The 24017-nt window shown below is 38.9% G+C and overlaps 1 protein-coding gene across 3 annotated transcripts; it reads right to left on the reverse strand.

Annotated features, from left to right (window-relative positions):
• Positions 1-231: 231 nt before the first annotated feature.
• Positions 232-23935, reverse strand: EXTL2 (exostosin like glycosyltransferase 2). 3 transcript variants are annotated; one of them, XM_032262968.1, is made up of 6 exons: positions 22919-23935; positions 22563-22715; positions 16795-16872; positions 5248-5675; positions 4566-4636; positions 232-2275 (listed from the first exon to the last, which is right to left on the reverse strand). In XM_032262968.1, exons 3-6 carry the CDS (start codon positions 16797-16799, stop codon positions 1787-1789), a joined length of 993 nt encoding a protein of 330 aa, XP_032118859.1. In that variant the 5' UTR covers positions 16800-16872; positions 22563-22715; positions 22919-23935; the 3' UTR covers positions 232-1786. The 3 variants fall into 3 exon arrangements, with proteins under 3 accessions (XP_032118859.1, XP_032118861.1, XP_032118860.1); XM_032262969.1 differs by having other exon boundaries at positions 234-2275; positions 4566-4633; positions 22563-23108; XM_032262970.1 differs by lacking the exons at positions 16795-16872; positions 22919-23935 and having other exon boundaries at positions 22563-22907.
• Between the last annotated feature and the right edge of the window lie 82 nt (positions 23936-24017).

Genomic DNA, 24017 nt, shown 5'->3' on the forward strand with positions numbered 1-24017 from the left:
GTTTCATATTATTTGCTCTATAATAGCTGAAACCATGATATGATTAACCTATGTGATGCTTAAGACAAGTTTAAAAACACAAGATGGCAAATAAAATCTGGGAATATTTTTTCACGGGTAATGTGACAAATATCTCTACCTTATTCTCAGCAACATATTAGAGAATCATATATAGAAATGTGTAAGAACACCAAGCACAAAAACATGAGTCTGCTTAGTTAACATAGAACACATGGATGGCAAAAGTTTATTTTATTTATCTGCTAGAGAAATCATAAGAGGCAAAAAAGTACTACCAATATTGGACAAAACAGATAATTGACATTATCAATTTTTAGTAAGTTTCTAACTTTCTTTTTGTTTCTTTTTAAATCTGATTGCATTAAGACACATACACTCTTCAATGTAAAAAAAAACAAACCATCATACACTGAACTAAATGCACAAAGACCTCATTATTGGAACATTAGCCATGATTATTTTAATATTCTCACAGCTTCGCAATTTTGAGAATATACTGGCATTATATAAGAAGAGGAGAAGGAGGAAGAAGAGGGAAAGGAGGAGAAAGAAAAGGTGGTAAACAGAGGCCTACTTAAGAATTCCTGGCCCCAGTTGTGAACAAGAATTAAACACAGACAATGAGTGGAACACAGATACTAATTCACATGACAGAGAGTGGGCAGTCAACAATGAACTGATGTAGACTACTTATAGAATTCCTCTGTTATTGCTCAGTTCTTATTTTCTCCTCTTTGCATGTAGTTGAAATTTCATCATGATGAATAGTACCTTGGATCTTTTTTTTTTTTTTTTTTAAAGTTGTGAATGCAAGTGTTTGGCTTTGCAATACAACTTATTAGTATCTGGAAGATAACCAATGCTTGAACAATAAAGATCTTTTAATACAAAGGTTTTAACTTCTGCCAGTTCTTACTCAATTTTTCAGAAGGTTTTTTCTGTACATTTCTTAAACAACACATACATTACATAAAACATAAGAATTAATGTTCATTCGCGAGGTCTGATTCAGTGACAAAATGCACTACCCGAATCTAGTAACACATTTACTCTTTGATGCATATAAGAAACATACGCTATATTGTTTTGTGATCCGTGCAGTAAATGTTCACAAAAGTCACACAAACAACTAGACGTTCTTCGCTACTAAAATTAGCTGTCCCAGTCACAAAAGACTTAACAAAAATAAAAGCACTGGCGGTTACATCAAAAACATGCTGCACTGAGTTAGTCCTGGAAGAGCTGGTTAGCAGGGACACAAGGAAGCACTGATAGCCGCAAATTTTCCTCTTCATATGTGACTGAGACTATTCTCTTCTCACATGGCTTTACCCCATACTACAGGCTTTTGCTAAAGAGGCATTTCAGGCTTCAAATTAAAACAATTGACCGTTAGTGAAAAAGCAGAGAAATGCCTCTCTTGAGTTTCTGATCCTAGAAACAGCTTGCTATAGGTCCTTAAGGCAAATGCCAGGAGTCAAAGACACTGTAGGACAGTCTCAGGATGTAAACAATAAAATCACTGACCAAGGAGTTATATCCTTGGATGAAAACTCTTCATAAGAAGACCTAACTGGATAAGCCCAAACTTCTTGGCTTTCGAAAGTAATGTGAATTTTATATCCTAGAAGCGCGGTACTTTTTTTCTATTGTAGAGACTTCTGGAGTAGATAAAAGTTCATGATGTTGGTTAGAAAAATACATAGCATGGAGAAGCTACTCAAATACCAAGCAGTTTTCAGGTTTGTTTTTGTTTGTTTCACTTTTACATTTTTCTTTTGTAGTTGGCATATGGAAAACCAAACTGGGAAATCATAATGTTGGAGTATTTTAAGGGCATGCTATCATAGATATTAACAAGCTTATTTATACAGTAAGACCTCTGCAGAGCATGCTCAGCTCGATGCCACATTCCAGAATAGCCACTGTTGGTTTCTTTTTCCAAATTGTCCATGTTTACAGGCTTCACAAATATCCCTGAAGTCTTCCCAATATGCTTGGCAATGATAAAATTCATGGCAATATCATCACAGTTTTGAGTATCATCTATCAAAGCATGGACAGCTGCAGGTTGCCTCTGAAAGAGTTCAAGATATTTGCTATTGAAGAATGAGGCTCCAATCAGCACCATAGAGTACTGGTCACCATTTCCAGACCCTGGTGCTTGCATTTCAAAACTTCCATAATTGTAGATACCTGATGAAGTAGGGACGTGCTTTCTAGGAACAAATCCTACAATTTGATCAGGAAATTGCTGAAAAGAGGAAAAATAACAACCAAGTGTCACATATTTTTACAGAAGACATAGTGAAAAAGGCAATGATTTATTATTACAGGAGAATGAAACTGATTTGTCAACGTTTCTGTTCATCTAACTCCAGGCAACTTCATAAATCTATGTTCTGACACATTTACAGGTCAAATTACATCACAACCCAAATTTCTCTGAAAATAAATATTCTACCCTTACAAATGTTCTCCTAATTCACACATTATCTGACATTAACAAATTCCAGTCACCAAAGAGTCCAGTCCTTCAAAATCTGCTGTGAGAAAAGTTGACTGCCTGAATGCTATTTATTGTAGGAGATAAGAGATAATGGGATCATTTTGAAAATTCGTTCTAATCTCTTAGGAGTATATAAATTTATGGACCTACGTGTGTGATTATCTCTTTTTCATGTTGATCTCAATGTTCATAAAAGTTACAGCTGATTTTAAACAATGTTATATTTTATCCCATTTCAGCTTGGGTGTTTGTTTTTAAAAAAAGGGATAATATAAATAAATGTTTATATTAATCTATATAAAATAAATGTTTATATTATATATGTGTAAGAAAGATACATCAGAATCTTTGATGAAAGGATAGATGGTAGATGAGAGGGACTAAAAATAAAACAACAATCAACAAACAAAAGAAAAACACTGAAGCATGGGAAAGAGGTAAAAACTTACAGGGTGGAAAGGTTTCATTCACTCTCATAAATAATTTGAGTTTCATTCATTTCTTGAACAGACACAGACTAGGGACACACACACATGCGAATTAGCCAGAGTTAAATCCTGTTTCAAAGCACTTATAGTCTAGAGAGGGTAGAGGGGGTATGACATGGATATGCAAACAAGGAATTACAATACTGTGAGAAAGTTGTTAAGCGCAGCTGGGTAAATCTGATGGGAACCTTGAGGGTAGAACGACAACTGTGTTGCTGGGACCCAAAGGGGAAGGTCAGGGAATCGGGGATAAAGGCTAGGAGGCTTCAGAGAAGATGAGCTATTTACACCATCTAGAAGAATGAAAGAAATTTCACAGTTGGCTAGAGGGGGAAAAGGGAAAATACCAAAAGTGGAGGTAATGGGCAAATACAAAGACACAGATGAATGTCTACTCTAATCTTGCTTGCTTACATACAAACCTCAGATCATTATGCTATATGGTGTTTGGGTTGGACTGAATTCAAGTTGGTCAATGGATTGAAATTGTTTTTGATATTTTTAGAAATAAACCCTGAAATCATATTTTTGCATCTTTTATTTATAGTTTACTCAGATGGTTCCAATTAACCACAGTCCCCACGTTCCGCCTCCATTTTTACATTTTGGACAAATTGATTTTTAAGCTTCAATAGAAGTACTACATTAGAACTTTTTGCCCAAGAAGCTTTTGTTTACAGGGCTGGAAAAAACTGCTGATACGGAAAAATTTCAATTTGTTGATCAGCACACTAGGCATGAAGTTAAAAACTGGAGTTTTAAAAATGCTGATATCTACAGAGTATTGTGACCACTTGCCATTAATATCTAATGCTGTTATATCCCAAAAAGCTAATTTAAAAAGTTGCCATGGTGCCAATTAGATCATTTATTGGCAGCACAGTGTTTAATTATTTGACACGGCTTCCGAGTACTTCTATGACGTTCTGGTTTCGGGTAACGGTAGTGCAACTTGTAAAAGTTAGCTATTGCTAATGCATACTCAATAGGAGAGAGCTGCTTTTATAGGACACTGAGCTATTTATGCCTGCTCATTCAAGCTGGGATTTAGGAAACCACAAAATAAAACAAATCCCTCCTACCACAATGGTATATGTAGAATCATTACTGTAAAATTTCTAAACAACGGTCTCAGAACCAGGATTAAATTTTGTGGAGATAATAAATAACTTCCTTTTACAAAAAGTCATATACAATATTAATATAGAAATCCCTTACCGTTTGAGACACATGTCTGTGTAAAATATCTCCTCATTCTAGTTTTTGCTAAACCACATCATTTCCTCATTGTTCTCTGCAAGGTAGTTCTAGCTCTTTTCCCAAAATATACCAAAGTATAAATTAAATCTAGATAAAACATACCATGACTTTCAGGTTGGCTGAACTAAGCTCAGGGAATCCTGATTAGCCTAAAACAAATTCATCCATCTTTTAGACCAATATTATCTATGATATTTTAGGTAACCTTTATATGAACCATGTTGCCCTGATTAAGTACTAGTCAAGATCTTAAAAAGACGGTTTCATAAAGGAGAAAGCAACGTTACCTGCCAAACTGAGAAAGCAAAAACAAGGTCTGGGGTGCTGATGAGTGTGTCGTCATCTACCATCAACACTGCTAAATTAAAGGACAAAAATTTAAGTTGAATAGTTTGGAAATGAAAACAAAAGTAGTAAAATACAATAGTGTCTACATAGATCATTCAAATGAAGTATTTTCTGACACACTAAGTAAATAAGCAATGTATTCTTGGGGAGATTTGTCCAGTAGAAAAATAATTTTTTTTTGGTATCATAACTGGTTATATCACTGCCTGACGGGAAAATAATCAAGTAGTTATCCTCCATCATCCTAGAAACTATTGAGCCTATATATAAATAAAGCCAAGATTCTTTTAAGCAAATTGCAACCTCATGAAACTGTCAGGAATGGGAGCAAAAGAGAAGTGGCAAAAAAATTATATAAAGCATAATCTAAATGACATCTTACTATCAGCTGTAATGCAATAATTTGGAATTATAACATCGTTTATGACAGTAATAACATCTTTACCAGGAAACTGCTTCTTGACATCTTGGAAATTGTCCCCAAGCTGTGCAAAGTGCTTTCTTAGGACTATCTTCCTTCATTTTTCTGCAGACAGTTATAAGACAACCAGAAGGCCAGCCCCGCACGCCCGCCCCAGCTCTGTACAGCAGCAGCCCTTCCAGGCTGAGAACTCAACTCACCATTGGTTTCCAGCTCAGGAAAGACCTGGAGTCGATTTCTCATCCTGTTTGCTGTCTGTTGCTTGAAGATCACAGGGATAGGGTGGGGTCCTAGAGAATTCCATAACTCATCTGGTGTCTTCTCTCCAATATTGTTCCATACCACAATCACTTTGTGCAGATTTGGTACAGCCTGATAATGATTTAAAAGTTTTAGTAAGAGATCTGTTCTGTTGTACGTCTGCATTATGAGAGTAAAGGAGTCCAGGGTGGACTTGCCCTGGGATTTTATTTCCCTACGCAACATGAGCATCTTGTCTTCTTTGACGGTGGGAAGTAAAGTTGTCAGAGCGCCAGCTACCAGTAATAATACGAGGATGACCACCAAAGAGAATCGAAGCACTCGAATCCCCATTACTCTCCCAGGAAGTTTGCAGATGTGGCAACACCTAGAGGAGAAATGGAAACAACATACAGAATGTTAGCATTCTTACTAGTCCCTGTGTTTTCATGTTTTTTGTTTTTTGTTTTTTTTTCAATGAGGAGAGATAGCGACCTTATTTTCGTTGATTCAAATTCAGTTCTCCCTTCCTCCTCAATAAGGCACTTTGGCCTAAGAGATTTTTAAAAACTAGAGTTTAATACTCCTCCTTTCTCACCCTGCTTGTTATGCAGTTGCAGACAAGAGATGTTATACACCCCAAAGTGGAAGAGTTAAGCATTTAAAAGTTTGCCCTCACTTTATCACAAAATCTCCAGCAGTGAGATTATTTTTCAACTGGGATTATATTTCCCTTAATAACATATTAATTTTAAATTTACACTTCTGTAGTAGCAGACTTTTTCCCAAATAAAATCATATAGAGAGCCATAATACATGAGGCAGCAAACAATTATGGTAGGTTTATTACTTATCAGACCCTGTACTACGTGCTTCATATGCCACAGTATGTACTTATTCATTCAACAGATAGTTACTGAGCACTTACTTTGTGCCCACACTGTTCCAGGTTCTGTGGATACAGCAATTAACGAGATAGAAAAGGTGTCTGCTGTTAGTAGCAGAGGAGATGATAGGGAGAAATAGATAGCACAATAAACAAATTCAAAAGATAATCTGGGGTAATGGGGATGAAAAGAATATTTTTATAAAGAGAATAAATCAGAATGATAAGCAAGGGCCAGATCATGTGGGACCTCTAATCCTCATTAAAGAGTCTGGCTTTTACTATATGCCAGATAGGAAGCCACTGCATGTAATTTATTATTTATTATTATTATTATTCCCATTTAATAGTTTAGATGCTTACAGAGAATGATTAACCTTCCCAAGATTACTAAGTAATTTAAGTAATGGTACTAGGATTTCCATCAGGAAAATCTGCCCCCAGAGCCCAGACTCTTCACGGTCTTGGGCATGTAATGCCTGGTGCTAAATCCAGGTTGAACTGAGGCACAGCCCTTGAGCTTCTGCAGCTCCCTTTCTCACAGTACAAATCACAAGGTATTATTATCAGCTATGTACCCTCTCATCTTCCTTAGTGTACCTAAAGCATCTTCCAGAGATAGTCATAGAACAGTAGTGAGCAAATTGATAATTATAGTCTAGCTATCCAGTGGTCAAAAATTTTTGTGTAATCAGATCCTTGCTTGTATGAGAAAAGGTTAAATCTCACAGACAGATTTTTGTTTTGTTTTGTTTTAGATGGAGTTTCTCTCTTGTTGCCCAGGCTGGAGCGCAATGGCGTAATCTCGGCTCACTGCAATCTCTGCCTCCCGGTTTCAAGCCATTCTCCTGCCTCAGCCTCCCGAGTAGCTGGGATTATAAGCATGCACCACCACACCCAGCTAATTTCATATTTTTAGTAGAGATGGGGTTTCCCCATATTGGTCAGGCTGATCTCGAACTCCTGACCTCAGGTGATCCACCCACCTTGGCCCCAAAAAGTGCTGGGGTTACAGGCCTGAGCCACTACGCCCAGCCTCACAGTTTACAGATGCTTAAAACTCTGATTTCTTGGATTCCAATAACATTTCATTTCCATGCTGGCTGACTCCTAATGTAGCACTGCTGGCTTTCAATTATCTGTTTTTCAGCCTTCTGCTATTTCTGCTTCTGATTCCACGCTACTTACTCTTCCACAAGCCACTAGAAGCATTTTGGGTATGGTCCTTGTTTTGTACTTTGGCAACTGAGTCTTCATAGCCATTTCACCATATCTTGGATCTGTTTTGCTACTCTATTCAAGTACAAAGCCAGAAGTGAGGAAAATGAACTATTCAAAGAAATCTACTTACAAAAAAAAGACTGAAAACAAAAACCAATCAGAAGTTTCTAAACAACATATTTAAAATACCTTTAAGAAAAAAATAGATCTCTTAGAAAGAATAGGCGGGATATTACTCTTGATGACCTTAATTAATCCATAGTCTATCCCTTCTCATCCCCACTTCTGATACAATTTCTCTTCTTAGGCTATATGATAAATAGTTACTACCATCTATTGCTTAATACAGACAGATGTAATACAGCTGGAAAAGACTTCTCACTGCTAACCACAGCTGAAGTATACTAACTGTAAATAGCTACTGTTACTCTTCTTGGTATAACACTGCTCCTGTATATTTCAGTTTTGGTACTTCCCCTTTTCTTGGAAAAGTGCACTGTATGTATGCTTACACAGTAATATCTAAGCTATTGATTTTATGTCTTGGGATAAAGTTAGGCAATTGAAGCTAGGCCATCATTCTATAGGCAATCCTAAGACTGTAGTCTAAATTTAGTTTGGAATTGAATAGAATAGTTTTGGAATATTCTATTTCAAATGAAATCTCACTGTACTTTCCAAGTGATACCTACTCAACATTTTGTTTTTCACTGAAGAGACTTGGCAGTGGTTGGGTTGGTGACCATCATACTTCTGTAACCTTGTTTCATGTTGTGAGGTGTGTTTATAATTGTAGAAAGTTTCCTCTCTATAGTTCAAGGATGCAGAGAGATCATACATACCAGTCTTTAACATCTTCCTTTGAAGTTTATGAGAATGGGGAATAGAGAATCCAAGGACGGGGCATACTCTCCATATGACAGGACAGTATGCTCAGACATGTGCAAGCAAAGGAAGTGTTTGTTCACAAGGACAAGGAGAAGATAACTGCCATTCAGCAGTCTCACTTTTCAACAGTTCAGATGAAAAGTAATATCACCTTTAAAGTAAGCTTTTCAGAGTGCTTTCAAGGGTATCTCTCTTGGACTTTCTCTGCGGCTTGTTCTATTAAAAAGAGCAATTGTGTGTTTCTGCTTCTGTCATAGCCTCAATCTTAAGGTATAAATAAAATAAACTATTTTCAAGGTAACCTTGGCTTTTCCATGTTTATTTTACGAGGATGGCAATTTAAAGCTTTAGTGTACCATGTTTTCATTTTATGTACCTTCTTGCTAAAACAACATATACCATTAATGTGGTCAAAGACAAATCATTATGAATTAATAATCTTGGTTCAAAGTCCTTGAAAATCCTTTTAATACAAATGAAAAGTAGGTCCTATAACACATATTTTCAGTTCTATAGAAAAATGACCAGTTATAAGTACTGAGAGTAAAGGATCATTTTGACTAACTGCATTGCAGTATACCACGATTAAGATCTTTATATTCATTTTCTGAAGCAGAGTAGGAATAGCATATTTTAAAACTTACAAAGAAGTGTTTCTGATCTCTAAACACTAAAAACTTACTGTCTCGCAGTTTCAATCCAGAAAAAGTAATGAAGATTAATTACTATAGCTTTCTATAAATATACACTGTTGAAGACGCTCTTGAGTGACTGCTTCCCTCTCATGTATTCTTTTAAGTAGGAGTTTATCCCCTGTACCATCACAGAAATTTCCTTTCGGATAGCTTCTAATTCCCCAATTTTACCTGTATCAGAAAGGTGTCAGGAGATATGAATCATTTATGTCTTTAGAAACATAGTGTAAATATTTCATGTGGCATTTATTAAATAATGCAGTCCAATAAAATTATGTAAATTTTTTAGTTTGCATAGCAAAATATGAAGAGCAAGTACTTTACAGACTGTAGTGCAAGTGGCACACTGCACTTTGAGAAGAGCCGAGGTCTATAACTCCATCATAGGCCCATGAGAAGCAGCTTGAGTACAATTTGGAGAATAATGATGACTTTATGGCTAAGCCGATTTCACAGTTTTTAGTGCTCTTCTGTTCTTCTTTTAGAGAAAGAACCTATCATCTAATTTGCAGCTCTGAGCTTTCAATGAAAGATATGAGAAAAGCACATCTGGATGACCTATGTCTTACTTGGGAAGAAGTAAGAAGTAAACATAAGCACCTCTCAGTGCTCTTGCCCCCAACTCCTAAATTTTCCCTTTAGGTTTTGGTTTTTCCTTTTAAAGTTATGTCTGTATATATTTGCTGACATCCTGCCTCATTTCACAAAGGATCTGACAGCACTTAGTCTATTCCCTTTCTGTCCTCCTCCCATCCCTGTGACTACAGTAAATATAACTTTGATAAATAGAGTAAATGTCAGCAAAACAAAACAAAAATCCTTCCTCTTCTCCTTATTATCTAAAAAAGCAAAGACTCCCCCAGCGATATTTTTTGTATTAGTTCTTTATAGATAGAGAGCACATCCTTTTAGTTATTTTAATACACGGTTACTTAGCATCTTCTACGCCAGAGGTCCCGAATGCTCAGGCTACACACCAGTACTCGTCCACAGCCTGTTAGGAACTGGGCTGCACAGCAGGAGGTGAGCGAGGGTAAGCGAGCATTACCACCTGAGCTCCACCTCCTGTCAGATCAGCTGTGGCATCAGATTCTCACAGGAGTGCAAACCCTATCGTGAACTGTGACCTGCACGTGAGGGATCTAGGTTGCGTGCTCCTTATGAGAATTTAATGCTTGATGATCTGAGGTGGAACAGTTTTATCCCCAAACCATCCCCTACTACCTATCCATGGAACAGCTGTCTTCCACAAAACAAGTCCCTGGTGCCAAAAAGGTTCGGGACTGCTGTTGGGTATGATTTTGCTTTCCAGGGGACATTCGGCAAAGTCTGGTGATATCTCTGATTGTCACAACTGGAGGGGAGATACTATTGCTATCTAGTGGGTAGATGTTAGGGATGCTGCTAAATATCCTATGATGCATAGGACAGCCCCCCATGGCAAAAAATTACCTGACCTAACATGCCAATAATGCCAAGGTTGAGAAACCCCATCTACCTATAATTTGCCTAATAAGACACACTTAAAAATCATGGGGAGGACTACTAGAGATGGGGCTTCTGAAAATCCTATTAGTTAGACTCAAACAGTAAGAGACAAAGCCCTGTCTCTACAACTGCCCCAGGAGGCCAAGCATAGTGGCTCACATCTGTAATCCCAGCACTTAAGGGGGCCAAAGCAGGAGACTGCTTGAGCCCCAGAGCTTGAGACCATTGTCTCTGTGCAATGTCATGAGACTCCATCTCTACAAATAAATTAAAAAATCAGCTGTCTGTAGTGGTGCATGCCTGTAGTCCCAGCTACTCAGGAAGTTGAGGCAGGATAGCTGGAGCCCAGGAGGTCGAGGCTGCTGCAGTGAGTTGTGGTTGTTATCACTGCAATCCTGCCTGGGGACAGAGTGGGACCCCATCTCCAAAAACAAACAAACAAAAAAACACAACAAACCAACTAAAAAATACTGCCCCAACAAACATAATTACATGACTTATTGCACAAACACAGACACTCAGAGAACTGAAAGTGACTTCAGAGCCCTCCTTAGCCAACTTCATTGTTTCACAGATAAAGAACTCAAGGTCCAGGGATGAGGAACTTGCCTAAGGTCCTGCAGCTATACGTGGCTAATCAGCAAGAGAACCAGGGCAAGACTCTAAACCTCCTGATGGCACGGTCCACAACTCTTTCCACTATATGTTATGGTAAATTCTGCCTGGATGTGTCAAAAAATTAATACACAAGACTGTTACTAAGGTACCGTTAAGATAATATAAAAATGTATACTGGTTATATTGAAGTTTATTTTTAGTAGCTTTAAGGAGAGATCACATACCATAAAATTTACCCATTTAAAGTATACAGTTCAGTAAGTTTTAATATAATCACAGAGTTTTGCAACCATCACCACAATTTAATTTTAAAACATTTTCAACATCCCAAAAAGAAACCCTAGACTCATTAGCAGTCACTCCCCATTTTCACTTCCCTTAACCCCTGACCTCCATCCCAGTCCCAGGAAACCAATAATTTATTTTCAGTCTCAATGGATTTACCTATTCTGGACACTTCCTATGAATGGAATCATAAAACATAGGACCATTGTATCTGGCTTCTTTTACTTAGCATAATGTTTTTGAGGTTCATCCATGCTGTATACATCAGTACCTCATTTATTTGTTGCCAAGTAACATTCCATTATATTATATAGCACATTTTCTTAATCAGTTAATAAATGTTTCCAAATTTTGGCCATTATTAATAATGCTGCCATGAACATTCGTGTACAAGTTTTTATGTGAACATATGGTTTCATTCACCTTAGGTATTTACCTAGGAGTAGAATTGCTGGGTCATTATGTCAGTAATATTTAAATATCTGAGAACTGAAGTAGCTTTTGAAAGAGCATTATTTGAAATTATAATTAATTTCCTTAAATGTGGATATAGTATAAGAAAGTAAATTAATACATAGTCTACTAAACAACAGTACAAATTCTGTCACAGACATTTTAAAAAGTACCAGGCAATTTGAATTTCCAGAGATCTGCTATTCAGTTATTTACTACATAATCTATCAAGATTCCCTAGAAGAAATGCTGTTGAAGGATTCTTTTCTCAAGGCTAGTTCCTTCAGACTGGAAAGCAATAACTATCCAGAGAGAAGCTGAAAACGAATATGCCAGTGCAGAGCATGAGCGAAGATTATGTTCTCTGACTCATAAGGTAGAAAAGCAATGAGCAACATGGTGTTGTACAATGAGAAGCTGTCATTTTTATTTTGATGCCACAGATGGTAGAAGAATGATAACTATTCCGCTTTTCACTACAAGATTTGCCTCATACTATACAGATTGTTTCTCCTCTGGCTCATCTTCCAGAATATGTACTTGCCTATAAACTGATGAATATAGAATTGTGAATGCTTAGAAAAGGGGCCTCAGCTGTCAAGAGATAAAGTCATTCCAAGGTGGAATACAGAGGCCAATGCAGAACCTAGGCTGATACACGTAAGAACGTGCAAAAACAAAGTTGGAAGGGACAGCTGTACGACCAATGAGCAGTTTCTGACCAGGTTTATGGCATGCAGATGACCAACACTGTTCAAACTGAGGCAAAGGGACATGTGGTGCCAAATTCCAAAAAGATATTTCCCCTCAATGGTACCCACATGTAGTGAGCTAATCCATGACTCCATGTATTGGTACATGCTCTTTTCTCTATTTATAAAACCTTTCTCTCTTTCTATCTGACAAACTCCTATTCCCTGGCCCTCAAATCACTTTCAAATATCACCTCTCCTGTAAATGTTTCCCTCACCACTCTCCATCCTGAATGTTCCAGTGAACTCTGAATACCGTGTTTCTAGACCTTGTTTTCTGGTATTTCAACTATCAACTCTCCTCTAGCTGTTTTTTCAGTCTTAATGTATTTTTGTGTCATTCCTTATAATCCAGAACAGTGCCTGGCCCATTTTTTGACTAAGTGCTCGCAACACTGTAGTTGAATGAAATGAGGAAATTTATGTCTAAATTATCCTAAACATCAATGGATGCCAGAAACATTAACAGAATAAACTCAGACTAAATGCAAATTAAGGCCCAATTAAGACTAGACAGTACAGAAACCACCATCCCCTACACAGAAGACCTGGGTCATCACCCATCTGGTGACGAGAATATGTCATGAAATGTGACCTCAAACACAGACCACAGGCCCCCTTGCCACGTTCAGTTCTGTGGCCAAGCCACTTGATAAATAAAAGATGTCTCAGATCTCTGATTTTTTTTCACATCTTTTCAAAGACATTCTGCATTAAAATATATTTGAACATCCCTGTTTCTATGAAAGCTCTTGGTGAATGAGCTGATTTGCCTTGGGGGAAAAACATCATTTGTTGGATAATATCATCCTTATGAATTTCCCCAAGGAAGTTTCGCAGGTTATAATAACCAGAACCTATATTACTAATCCAGCAGGCGGCATACATGATTTAAGCAGACAAAAAAGTCTAACTTGGTTGAGAAAAGAAAACTTAGTTTGGGTTCAGAAGGTGACAAAAACTATAGACTTCATGACAATTGGTGGAAAAAGAAAACTAAGTCAGAACATCACACAACTCAATTCAGTATTGCCCGTGGCAAGCTTCCTCCATTAAAATTACAAGCAGCATAAACTAGAATTTATTTCATTGTAAAATACAAAATGCCAGAAATGGTATATGAAAAGACTTTTCACAAGTCTTTTCCAGGTGCTATACAAGCTTCTGGGAAGAGTTTTTGACTTTAGGGTTTTACCCACATTCAGGAAAGTCATTCTTTTCACTGTTGTTTTAGAAATGCCATATAGCTCTTCTCATTTTCTACCAATTTTAGGCTCTCCTTCCTAAATGATTCCCCCCCCTTTTTCCTAAGGAGCTCTTCTACTTTTATGAAGTTCTTCTTAATTCTTGTTACTTTTTTCACAAGTCTAAAACAAAATAATTTAAATTATTTTGTATTAATAACAAATAGAACAGTAAAGACAGGAATAGTAATATATAATAATAAAAGAGTCCAACCAGTATCACAGATTCATCTTGTGTTTATGGCCAATTACAGTGATATGAATGGATCATTTAGATGACTACAATCTGGATCAACTGTGTTACGAGCTAGTTATTAGGATAGAAGTGATCCATCTTTTCTATTGACATAGAACTGGCTACACGTATATATGATTATTGATAGCCAATTTAAACCTTGTTATTTAGAAGGCCTAGTCCTGCCCTTATTATACTTTTTAGACTACAGTTCTTAATCAATTCCTAAAACACTGAGAAGTAGCTACATGGACTTCAACATCACATTTGAATAGATTGCTGCTGCTGCAATAGGTCATATAGCACTGCAAGCTGTAAAGAAAGCATCTGTGTGCTGATTACATTAAATATCAAGTCTTCTTTCTGGCAGCCAGGTTGAATGAGCCATTTCTTTCTTTTCTTTTTTTTTTTTTTTTTTTTGAGATGGAGTTTCACTCTTGTTACCCAGGCTGGAGTGCAGTGGTGCGATCTCGGATCACCGCAACCTCTGCCTCCTGGGTTCAGGCAATTCTCCTGCCTCGACCTCCTGAGTAGCTGGGATTACAGGCACGCGCCACCATGCCCAGCTAATGTTTTGTATTTTTAGTAGAGACGGGGTTTCACCATGTTCACCAGGATGGTCTCCATCTCTTGACCCCGTGATCCACCTGCCTCGGCCTCCCAAAGTGCTGGGATTACAGGCTTGAGCCACCGCGCCCGGCAATGAGCCATTTCTTAACAGGTAAATCAGGTTAGAATGAACAAGGGCAGCACTGAAAACAGGATATCAGACACCAAGTGCCTGTGTTTCTATTTCCCTCCTTAATCCTAACCTATGCATTGCAAAAGCTGCTCATCAGTCCCGGTATTTTCTAGTTTTCCTCTTCCTCTTTCCTATACAAAGTATCTTATTCCTTCTGAACAATGCTTCAGGCAGCTACTATCAATTAACTAGAGTTTGCTTTATTATCACGGATATACAGGGAAGTAACATAAATATTATGCAAAAGTCGTTTTAAAGCAACACTTGCTTCCTTCAATCCAGCTATCTGCTATTGAGGTAGACAATAAGGTCCTTTCTACTTTCAAACTGTGCAGGTCTGAATTATGCTAGATAAAAGTTCTTTCTAGCTTTGCACCCATCTCCTAGAAGAGTCAATTAATTGTAGCTACTGATGATGATAATGATGATGATGATGTTTGGAGATGACCAATCCTATGGACACATATTAGAGCAGAAGAGTGGCCCTGTTCCTAAGAGGAACATATCCATGACTCATAGGATCCAAGGAGTCAACGCATCCTAAGAGGAAAGCCTAGAAATAGAAAAGCATTTTTAGCTCAGTACAGTGCCATGCAAAATTAGTTCTAGAAATGGGTCAAAAGGAAACAAAGTACATCTGCAAATATTGTATTTTACCATTCCAGGATACTGGAGCTTTTCATTTGAATCTGCTTTGTCAGGCAACAGATCCCTGTTCTGTTCTATAGAACCCTTTCTTTTTTATCCAATATTGGTTTTCAGCAATAAACTCATTTCCAAAATCACTCTGTAAGAGAAATGGATTTCACACAGATGAATTACGGCTTATGAATATTTTTAGGTATTGAACCTAAGATGGACACAATCCCATTTCATGTGAGCTTTCTTACTTTATTAGGGGAAGGTCAAAATATCCAGGGTGGTCCTTCAGTCAGCAAATATTTATAGATATTTACCATGTGCCCAGCACGGTAGGTGCTAGGGATGGCAGTAAGCAAGCAGATCCAATTCCTGCTCTCATAGAGCTGAGCATTACTAATGAAAGTTGTCAGAGCTCTCCCCACTTAATGTTATGGAGTACCTCATATTGATAATGTTTCAAATTTTTAGAAAGAAAGAAAATAAAGTATATCCACCCCATTTTGTAGACGAGACATCTGAGATTGAGAATATAGTATTAAATGATTTTTCCTTAGCCATAGAAAGAGTGGCAAGTCCAAATAAAACTCTCAAAACTCTCTCACTTGAGCCACTTTTTCTTTTCTAGGTCTTCTGACTAGTCTCTATTTCCAGCTTTGTTCTGGTCTACAAAAATATTAAACTCTATACGTATTGACTTCATTCTATATTCTGGACTACTATTTCAATAGACCTAAGAGAGATCTCAGTATTGTCCAAGATTTTGGCTTAAGTAAGAACTATTGTTTCCAAGGAAATAAAACCAACTCTGTAAGAAATAATTTTTCTCAGACAAAAGTACTGGTACTTCACCCATGTTCACTGTGGCCTTATTTGCAAGCACCAAAAGGCAGAAGCAACCCAAAGGTCAATTGACAGAGAAATGGATAACACGTTTAGAAAATGTGATACATAGGTACAAAAGAATATTATTATTCCATTTTTACAAATTAGGGAATTCTGATACATGCCACAATATCGATGAATCTTGAAGACATTATGCTAATTGAAATAAGCAGTCATAAAAAGACAAATACTGGATGATTCCATTTATTATGAGGTACCTGGGGAAGTCAAATTCATAGAAACGGAAAGAAGAATGGCAGTTGCCAGGGACTGGGAGTAGGGAGAAATGGACAGTTGTTGTTCAGTGGGTATAAAGTTTCAGTTTTGCAAGATGAAAAAGTTCCAGAGATCAGTTGCACGATAATGTGAAAATAGTTAACATTACTGAACTATATACTTAAAACCATTAAGATGATAAATTTTATATATATGTACTTTACAACAATTAAACAAAAGCCAAAAAATATTGTACTTACCTCATTGTGTTGAAGTTTAAATTTAAAAAAAAATTTCCTTATGTCTTCAGTGATTGACAGAAGCAGGCTCTCTTGTCACTATTAAGAGAAATCAAAGAATTTTCTGTGATGTTTCTGTCAGTCAGCAGGAAATTTTTATAAAAAAAAAGTGCTTTCAATGTCATTGTCCAGAAGCCTTGAGTTATTTTAGAAATTAAAGTTTGTTATTTTGTCTTCTAAAAATTAGATTTAGACAATCAGGTAGATGATGGCTTCCAGTAAGGTTGGTGCTATATTTTGGTATTCATCTTTCTATTGAGGGTTGTATTAGTCTGTTTTCACACTGCTGTAAGAAATACCTGAGACTGGGTAATTTATAAAGGAAAGAGATTTAATTGACTCATCATTCCACATGACTAGGGAGACCTCTTACAATTGTGGTGGGAGGCGAACCAGGCACCTTTTTTACAAGGCAGCAGGAAGGAGTCAGTAAGCACAGGAAAAATACTGCCACTTTTATAACCATCAGATCTTGTGAGAACTCACTCACCATCATGAGAACAGCATGGGAGAAACTTCCCCCATGATCTAATCACCTCCCACTGGGTCCCTCCCACAACATGCGGGGATTATCGGGATTATAATTCAAAATGAGATTTGGGTGGAGATACAGCCAAACCATATTATTCCACCCTAGCCCCTCCCAAATTTCATTTCAAAACACAATCATGCCTTCCCAATTGTCCTCCAAAGTCTTAACTCATTCCAACATTAACCCAAAAGTACAAGTTCAAAGTCTTATCTGAGACAAGGCAAGTCCCTTCTGCTTAGGAGGCTGTAAAATCAAAAGCTAGTTCCTTCAAAGATACAATGGGGGTACAGGCACTGGAAAAATGCTCCCATTCCAAATGGGAGAAACTGGCCAAAACAAAGGGGCTACAGGCCCATGCAAGTCCGAATTCCAGCAGGGGAGTCATTAAATCTTAAGGTCCGTAAATAATCTTTGATTTTGTGTCTCACACCTATATCATGCAGATGCGAGAGGTGGGCCCTTAGGGCCTTGGGAAGCTCTACCCCTGTGGCTTTTCAGGGTACAGCCCCACTTCTGGTTGCTTTCACGGGATGGCATTCGAGTGTCTGTGGCTTTTCCAAGCACATGGTACAAGCTGTCTGTTGTTTTACCATAGCTCACAGCTCCACTAAGCAGTGCCCCAGCGGGAACTTTTGTGGCGGCTCCAACCCCACATTTCCCTTCCACGCTGCCCTAGCAGAGATTCTCCATGAGGGCTCCACCCCTGTAGCAATTTTCTGCCTGGACATCCAGGCATTTTCATACATCCTCTGAAATGTAAGCAGAGGCTCCCAAACCTTAATTCTTGACTTCTGTGCATCCATAGGCTCAATACAATGTACAAGCTGCCAAGGCTTGGGGCTTGCACCCTCTGAAGCAGTGTTCTGAGCTTTTGTTCCCTTTTAGCCGTGACTGAGACACAGGGCACCAAGTCCCAAGGCTGCACAGAGCAGGAGTGGGACCCTGGACCCAAACCATGAAACCGTTTTTCCTTCCCACACCTCTGCGCCTGTGATGGGAGAGGCTGCCGTGAAGGTCTCTGACCTGCCCTGGAGAAATTTTCCCATTGTCTTGGTGATTAACATTAGGCTCCTTGTTACTTAACCAAATTTTTGCAGCTGGCTTGAATTCCACCCCAGAAATGGGTTTTTCTTTTCTACCATTATAGCCAGGCTGCAAATTTTCCAAACTTTTATGCTCTGCTTCCCTTTCAAACATAAGTTCCAAATTCAGATAATCTCTCTCAAGTTTAAAGACACACAGATCTCTGGGGCAGGGGCAAAATGCCACCACCCTCTTTGCTAAAGCATAGCAAGAGTGACCTTTACTCCAGTTCCCAATAAGTTCATCATCTCCTTCTGAGACCACATCACCCTGGACTTCATTGTCCACATCACTATCAGCATTTTGGTCAAAACCATTTGACAAGTCTCTAGAAAGTTCCAAACTTCCTCACATCTTCCTGTCTTTTGAGCCCTCCAAACTTCTCTAACCTCTGCCTGCTACCCAATTCAAAAGTCTCTTCCACATTTGGGGGTATTTTTGTAGCAATGCCCCACTCTCTGAAGTACCAGTTTACTCTACCAAGTAAAAAACTATGACCTGCTGAGGTTCTTGCTGAAAGCAAAGGTAATAAAGAATGGGTAGTAGAAGAAGGCAGTGATCAGTATCTGCTATGAGCACGTGATCAGTTGCAGAAAAAGGACTCTAATTGTCATGAGTTTTCCTCCTTATTTTATTAAGAATATGTTTATGCGTGTGTACACTTGTACTAGGAAAATATCTTAATTTTATTTCCCCTCTTTTTCCTGTATCATGTGACATTTATTGACATCATACCAACATTTAAGTGTTGTTAGCTTTATGTAATAGCATTTAAGTTAAGGATTAGTGTGCTTCTGGTTGTATAAAGGATAGCTGCATTGTTAGGCATAATTATGACTGTATTATTGCTTTTATGTAACCATGCAATGGGTTCACCTTGCCTGCTGCCTAGACAGAACGGATTTATCAAGACAGGAGAATTGCAATAGAGAAAGAGTAATCTACACAGAGCTGGCTGTGCAGAAGAACAGAGTTTTTATTGCTACTCAAATCAATCTCCTGTAAAACTCAGGGATCAGAGTTTTTAAGCATAATCTGGTGGGTGGTGGGCCAGTGAATTGGGGGTACTGATTTAGCTTGTGGATGAAATCTTAGGGAGTCGAAGCCATCCTTTTATGCTTGCTGCAGGGTTGGGGCTACAGAACTGGTTGGCAGGTCCAGGTGGGGCCGTTCAGATATGAGAAATGAAAAACCTGAAAAGGTATCTCAAAAGGGCAATCTTAGGTTCACAATAGTGATGTTATGTTCAAGAGTAATTAGAGAAGTTGCAAATTTTATGACCTCTGGAATAATTGCTAGTAATATTTAGAATTCCAACCCCTCTTATCCTAACTTGGTGGCTGCTGGCCTTTCAATCATTTTACAAGAACAGTTTAGCTTTTGGGAAGGACTATTATTTAAACTATAAACTAAATTCCTTCCAAAGGAATGAACAAGGACAGTTTAGAGGTATAGAAGAAAGATGGAGTTGGTTAGGTCTGATATCTTTCACTCTCATAATTTCCTCAGTTATATTTTTTGCAAAGGCAGTTTCATTTACTTGGAGATTAGGTATGATTTCAAGAAATGTGTATGGGTTTAAGTTGACAAGGGGTAGACTTGTGATGGTTAATATTAAGTGTCCACTTGATTGAATTAAAAGATGCAAAGTATTGTTTCTAGGTATATCTAGGTGTTACTGAGTGTTGCCAGCAGAGATTAACATTTGAGTCAGTGGGCTATGAGAGGAAGACCCAGTGGCCACCATCCAATCGGCTGCCAGCACGAAAAGGAAAAGCAGGCAGAAGAAGGTGGGAGAAGCTGACTTGCTGAGTCCTCTGGCTTCATCTTCCTCTGTGCTGGATGCTTCTTGCCCTTCAACATCAGACTCCAAGTTATTTGACTGTTGGATTCTTGGACTTACGCCAGTGGATTTTCAGGTGCTTTCAGGCCTTTGGCCACAGACTGAAGGCTCCACTGTCGGTTTCTCTACCTTTGAGGTTTTGGGACTCCAACGGAGACACTACTGGCTTACTCCTCAACTTGCAGATGGTCTGTTGTGGAACTTGAAGTTGTGATTCTTTGAGTCAGTTCTCCTTAATAAACTCCCTTTCATGCATATATCTATGCTATCAGTTCTGTCCCTCTAGAGAATCCTAATTCAAGGGTCCAGAAGCAAAATAAATGCACATGATCCCAACTACCTAATGTTACACCACATGTGAAACCAGAGGATATATGGCATAAGCAAAACATCTGAACATGTTAGCAACTTGTATTTGTATCCAATTTCTAGATTCATAAGAATTTGTAGTCTTATGTACCTTTACAACTCCTTTTTTCACCAACAGTTCCCAGGGCACTCAATTTGAAGTATCTAAAAGGGGCAAACAGGGTTGCAGATAAATGCCAAAGCTGATTACTGAGGAATGACAGATAGCACTTTTCCTATTCCTTGCTGACCATTGCCCAAAAGGAGCTGGAACCATGACTGAGATGAGCTTCTGCCCCTTAATTCTCCCTGCTTTCATTTCTCAGAACCCTCAATCACATGTCTGAGCAGCTGGGGCTTTTCCACCCATAGAGTCTGCATAGCTAACCTAATGTAATTAGTTGGTAGGAGAGGATATAAAAACATATTTAAAAGTTCAGGGTAGAAATCCATTTTTTAGTTTTAAAATGTTCATTAGTATATCTATTTTATGATCCTACAAATGTATTCAATCTTGTAACATACAAAGGAATTAAGAATTCTGATTGGCAACTTGCAAGATACTGACCATTTGAACAGAGTTGAAGAATCATTTTTGATTTTCCAACACAACATATTGAAAGGGCAAAAGGAAAGGCTTAATAAATATAGGAAGACTTATTGACTGATAGCTGTCCCTCCACACTGCTCCAAGGGCATCCCTTGAGTAAATTTTAAACATCACACAGGTTTAAAATAATGGGCTGATTTTCCTGTCACAACACCCCTCTCTTCACAGCTTCTCACCTCCATAAAATTCCTCCAGGGAAAGAACTTTGACTTATCTGGCTTTGTATCCCCAGTGCCCAGCATGTAGCCTGGTACATAGTAGACATTCATTAAATGACTGTTGAATGAATGAAACAAGCTTTGATTTGACAACAAAGATAAGTTAACATATATGGGACAAACAGTATTTCACAATGACAAAAGAAGTGAGGCACAGCCTAACGTTTTTCACTCATAGAACTTTTCCTGATTTAAATAGTGTCCACCTACACTTTTACATTGCAAATAAACTGTCTTTAGTTTTAAATTTGGTCATTATGCTCTTCAAGACTGAAAGATGTGAAGACATCACTTCTATCATATATCTTTGGGGGTGGGAAGTGGGGGAATTTGGGAGTCTCTGGAAACTGCTGTAACTGAAATTAAACTTCAATTTCTTGTACCTGTTTCAAAACTATTTGAAAAAGGGCAATTTAGGTTTCTCCATAAACCAGTTAAGCAATTTCTGATTTGTAGCAATACGATATAAAATATAGGATTTATTTTTAAAGGCAGAATACAAAAACCTAAGTTCAAAATGCAGCTGACCTTGATGAGTTAGGATTATGCTGGAAATCAGTTGCTGAAATTTATTTCTATGTACTTCTCCTTCTTTCCCTCAGGTTAAATCATATCGAATAAAGGCGTTTGGGAGAAAAATGCAATTACCATAGAATTATTTATCTTTAAACTATCTAGTTTGCACCCAATTATTTTTTCCTCAGCATTGCAGCAGAGTTAAGATTCTAGGTCTACTGCTAACACAAAAACTTCCTTCCAAAAAAAGAGTAAATGCTACTAATTTTAAATATTTCTACATTTAAATTAAAATAATGAAATATACGCTAACAAAGGCAAAGACAAAATACTCTTCTCAGAACTTACTTCTGAAACCTAGCTGTTTTTACACAGCAGTTTTAATTAACATGAACATTTTTCAAAATTGTAGAATAAGTATTTTCAAAAATAAAACCACTTAATTACTACCCCACACAGGCACACAAAGTTCCAAGAACGAGAGCAAACCATGTATATATCCTCATTGAAAAAAAAAAAAAATATATATATATATATATATGTATATATAAACACTGGAGAATTTTGCTGTCTTCTTACCTCGAGTGCAGTAGGTTGCAATAGGGCCAGCCGATTTGTTTCCATGCAGCTTGGTTATCATAAAACGGAAGGGGCGTCTCGTTTGCTCATTTTTGTTTTTTTTCTAAATCAAGCAGCTTGCATCTACCCTTCCCTATTCGCTGGATTAACAACCTGGAAAAAGCGCCGCCTGCAAAGTGAGCGCCTGGAGCAGGGGACAGTCCCCGAGTGGCCGCCCCTCCCTTTCGGTGACGCTCCACTTCCTGTTAGCCTAAAAGGCATTCCCAAGAAGCTCTGTTTTGTAGTTTCCAGCCCAACTCCGAACGCCCATCTTTTCCCCCATTTCTTCTCCAAGGTAACAACTTTTAATCACTCACGTGACGGACCACCCGCCCTCAGCCAAACAACTTCCCGGAAAGGTGCCCGAAGGAGTGTTCCCATCGACCACGAGTGCCCGGGAAAGGCCAGTGGGGCTCCCCTCCCCGCGCTCTGCACGCCCTCACATCCCACAGAGGCGCCAGCTTCTGCCTTCACGTTCCTGAAACTGGCCCGGAGGTTCTGACAAGAATTAGAGCGGCGGCTGCTGCCCCGGGGGTGACCTGGAAGCAAAAGGGACCTGCACAAATTCTAGAGTTTCGGGGTTTCCGCGGGTTGAGATTGTAGGGGAAACAATGCATTAACCAAACCTAAAAATCACGCACGTCTTGTAGGACCGACCAGTAAAAAGCTTCTTTTATATAATACGTTTAACAGCCTTTATTTTAAAAGACGTTGATTGATGCCAGGCGTGGTGGCGAGCGCCCTGGGTCCCAGCTACTCCCAGGCTGAGGAGGGAGGATGACTTGCGCCCGGGAGTTCCAGGCTGCAGTGAGCCTTGGTCCTGTCATTGCGCTCCAGCCTGGGTGACAAAACGAGACCCTGTCTCTTTAAAAAATAAGGAAAGAAAGAAAAACGTTGATCGCCTCCTGCGTGGCAGTCCAGGAGGTCAAGCTCTGTTTTGGTGGTGGCGTGTAATGGATTCCTAAGATTTGGGCGCCCATAGAGTTAACGCAGCAAAACGATCACTTGTGTTTCCTGCAGACTGGCGGCAATAGAACACGTGGCTGTCTAGACTTTTAATCACTGATAATCTACCACACCAGGATTTAATGCCAATGGGGGGAAATGGCGAAAGGGCAGGCGCTGGAGCACATGCATCCGGGAACACTAGTGGTAGGCGGTCGGGTGGGCGTGAGCGGGCTCTCCATCTCCCGCCAGCGCAGTCTGCGGGTCGCCACCTCAGGATTTTCTTCCCGAGTCCGGGTGGCAGTACTCCACCCCAGGTCACCACCTCACACCCTCTGGTAATTGCCATCCAGCGTCCCTCAACAGCTCCAACACCGCTCCCACCCCGCCCCCGCCGCAAGCCCCGCCCTCCGGCCCAAACCCCGCCCTCCGCCGCGCAGGCCCCGCCCGCGACCGGCCTCCCTCCTTTCC

The sequence above is a fragment of the Sapajus apella genome, unplaced genomic scaffold (genome assembly GCF_009761245.1).
Source record: "Sapajus apella isolate SASKATOON/1434 unplaced genomic scaffold, GSC_monkey_1.0 scaffold133, whole genome shotgun sequence".
NCBI classification, from domain to species: Eukaryota; Metazoa; Chordata; class Mammalia; order Primates; family Cebidae; genus Sapajus; species Sapajus apella.

What these genes read in the sequence shown, in the direction of transcription:
- EXTL2 (XM_032262968.1), bottom strand. An exon ending in TCCTGAGCTGGAAACCAATG is followed by an intron (nt 4,637 to 5,247) that starts GTGAGTTGAGTT and finishes CCTTTAATTTAG; the next exon opens with CAGTGTTGATGGTAGATGAC. An exon ending in TTGCTTTCTCAGTTTGGCAG is followed by an intron (nt 2,276 to 4,565) that starts GTAACGTTGCTT and finishes TCCTCTTTTCAG; the next exon opens with CAATTTCCTGATCAAATTGT.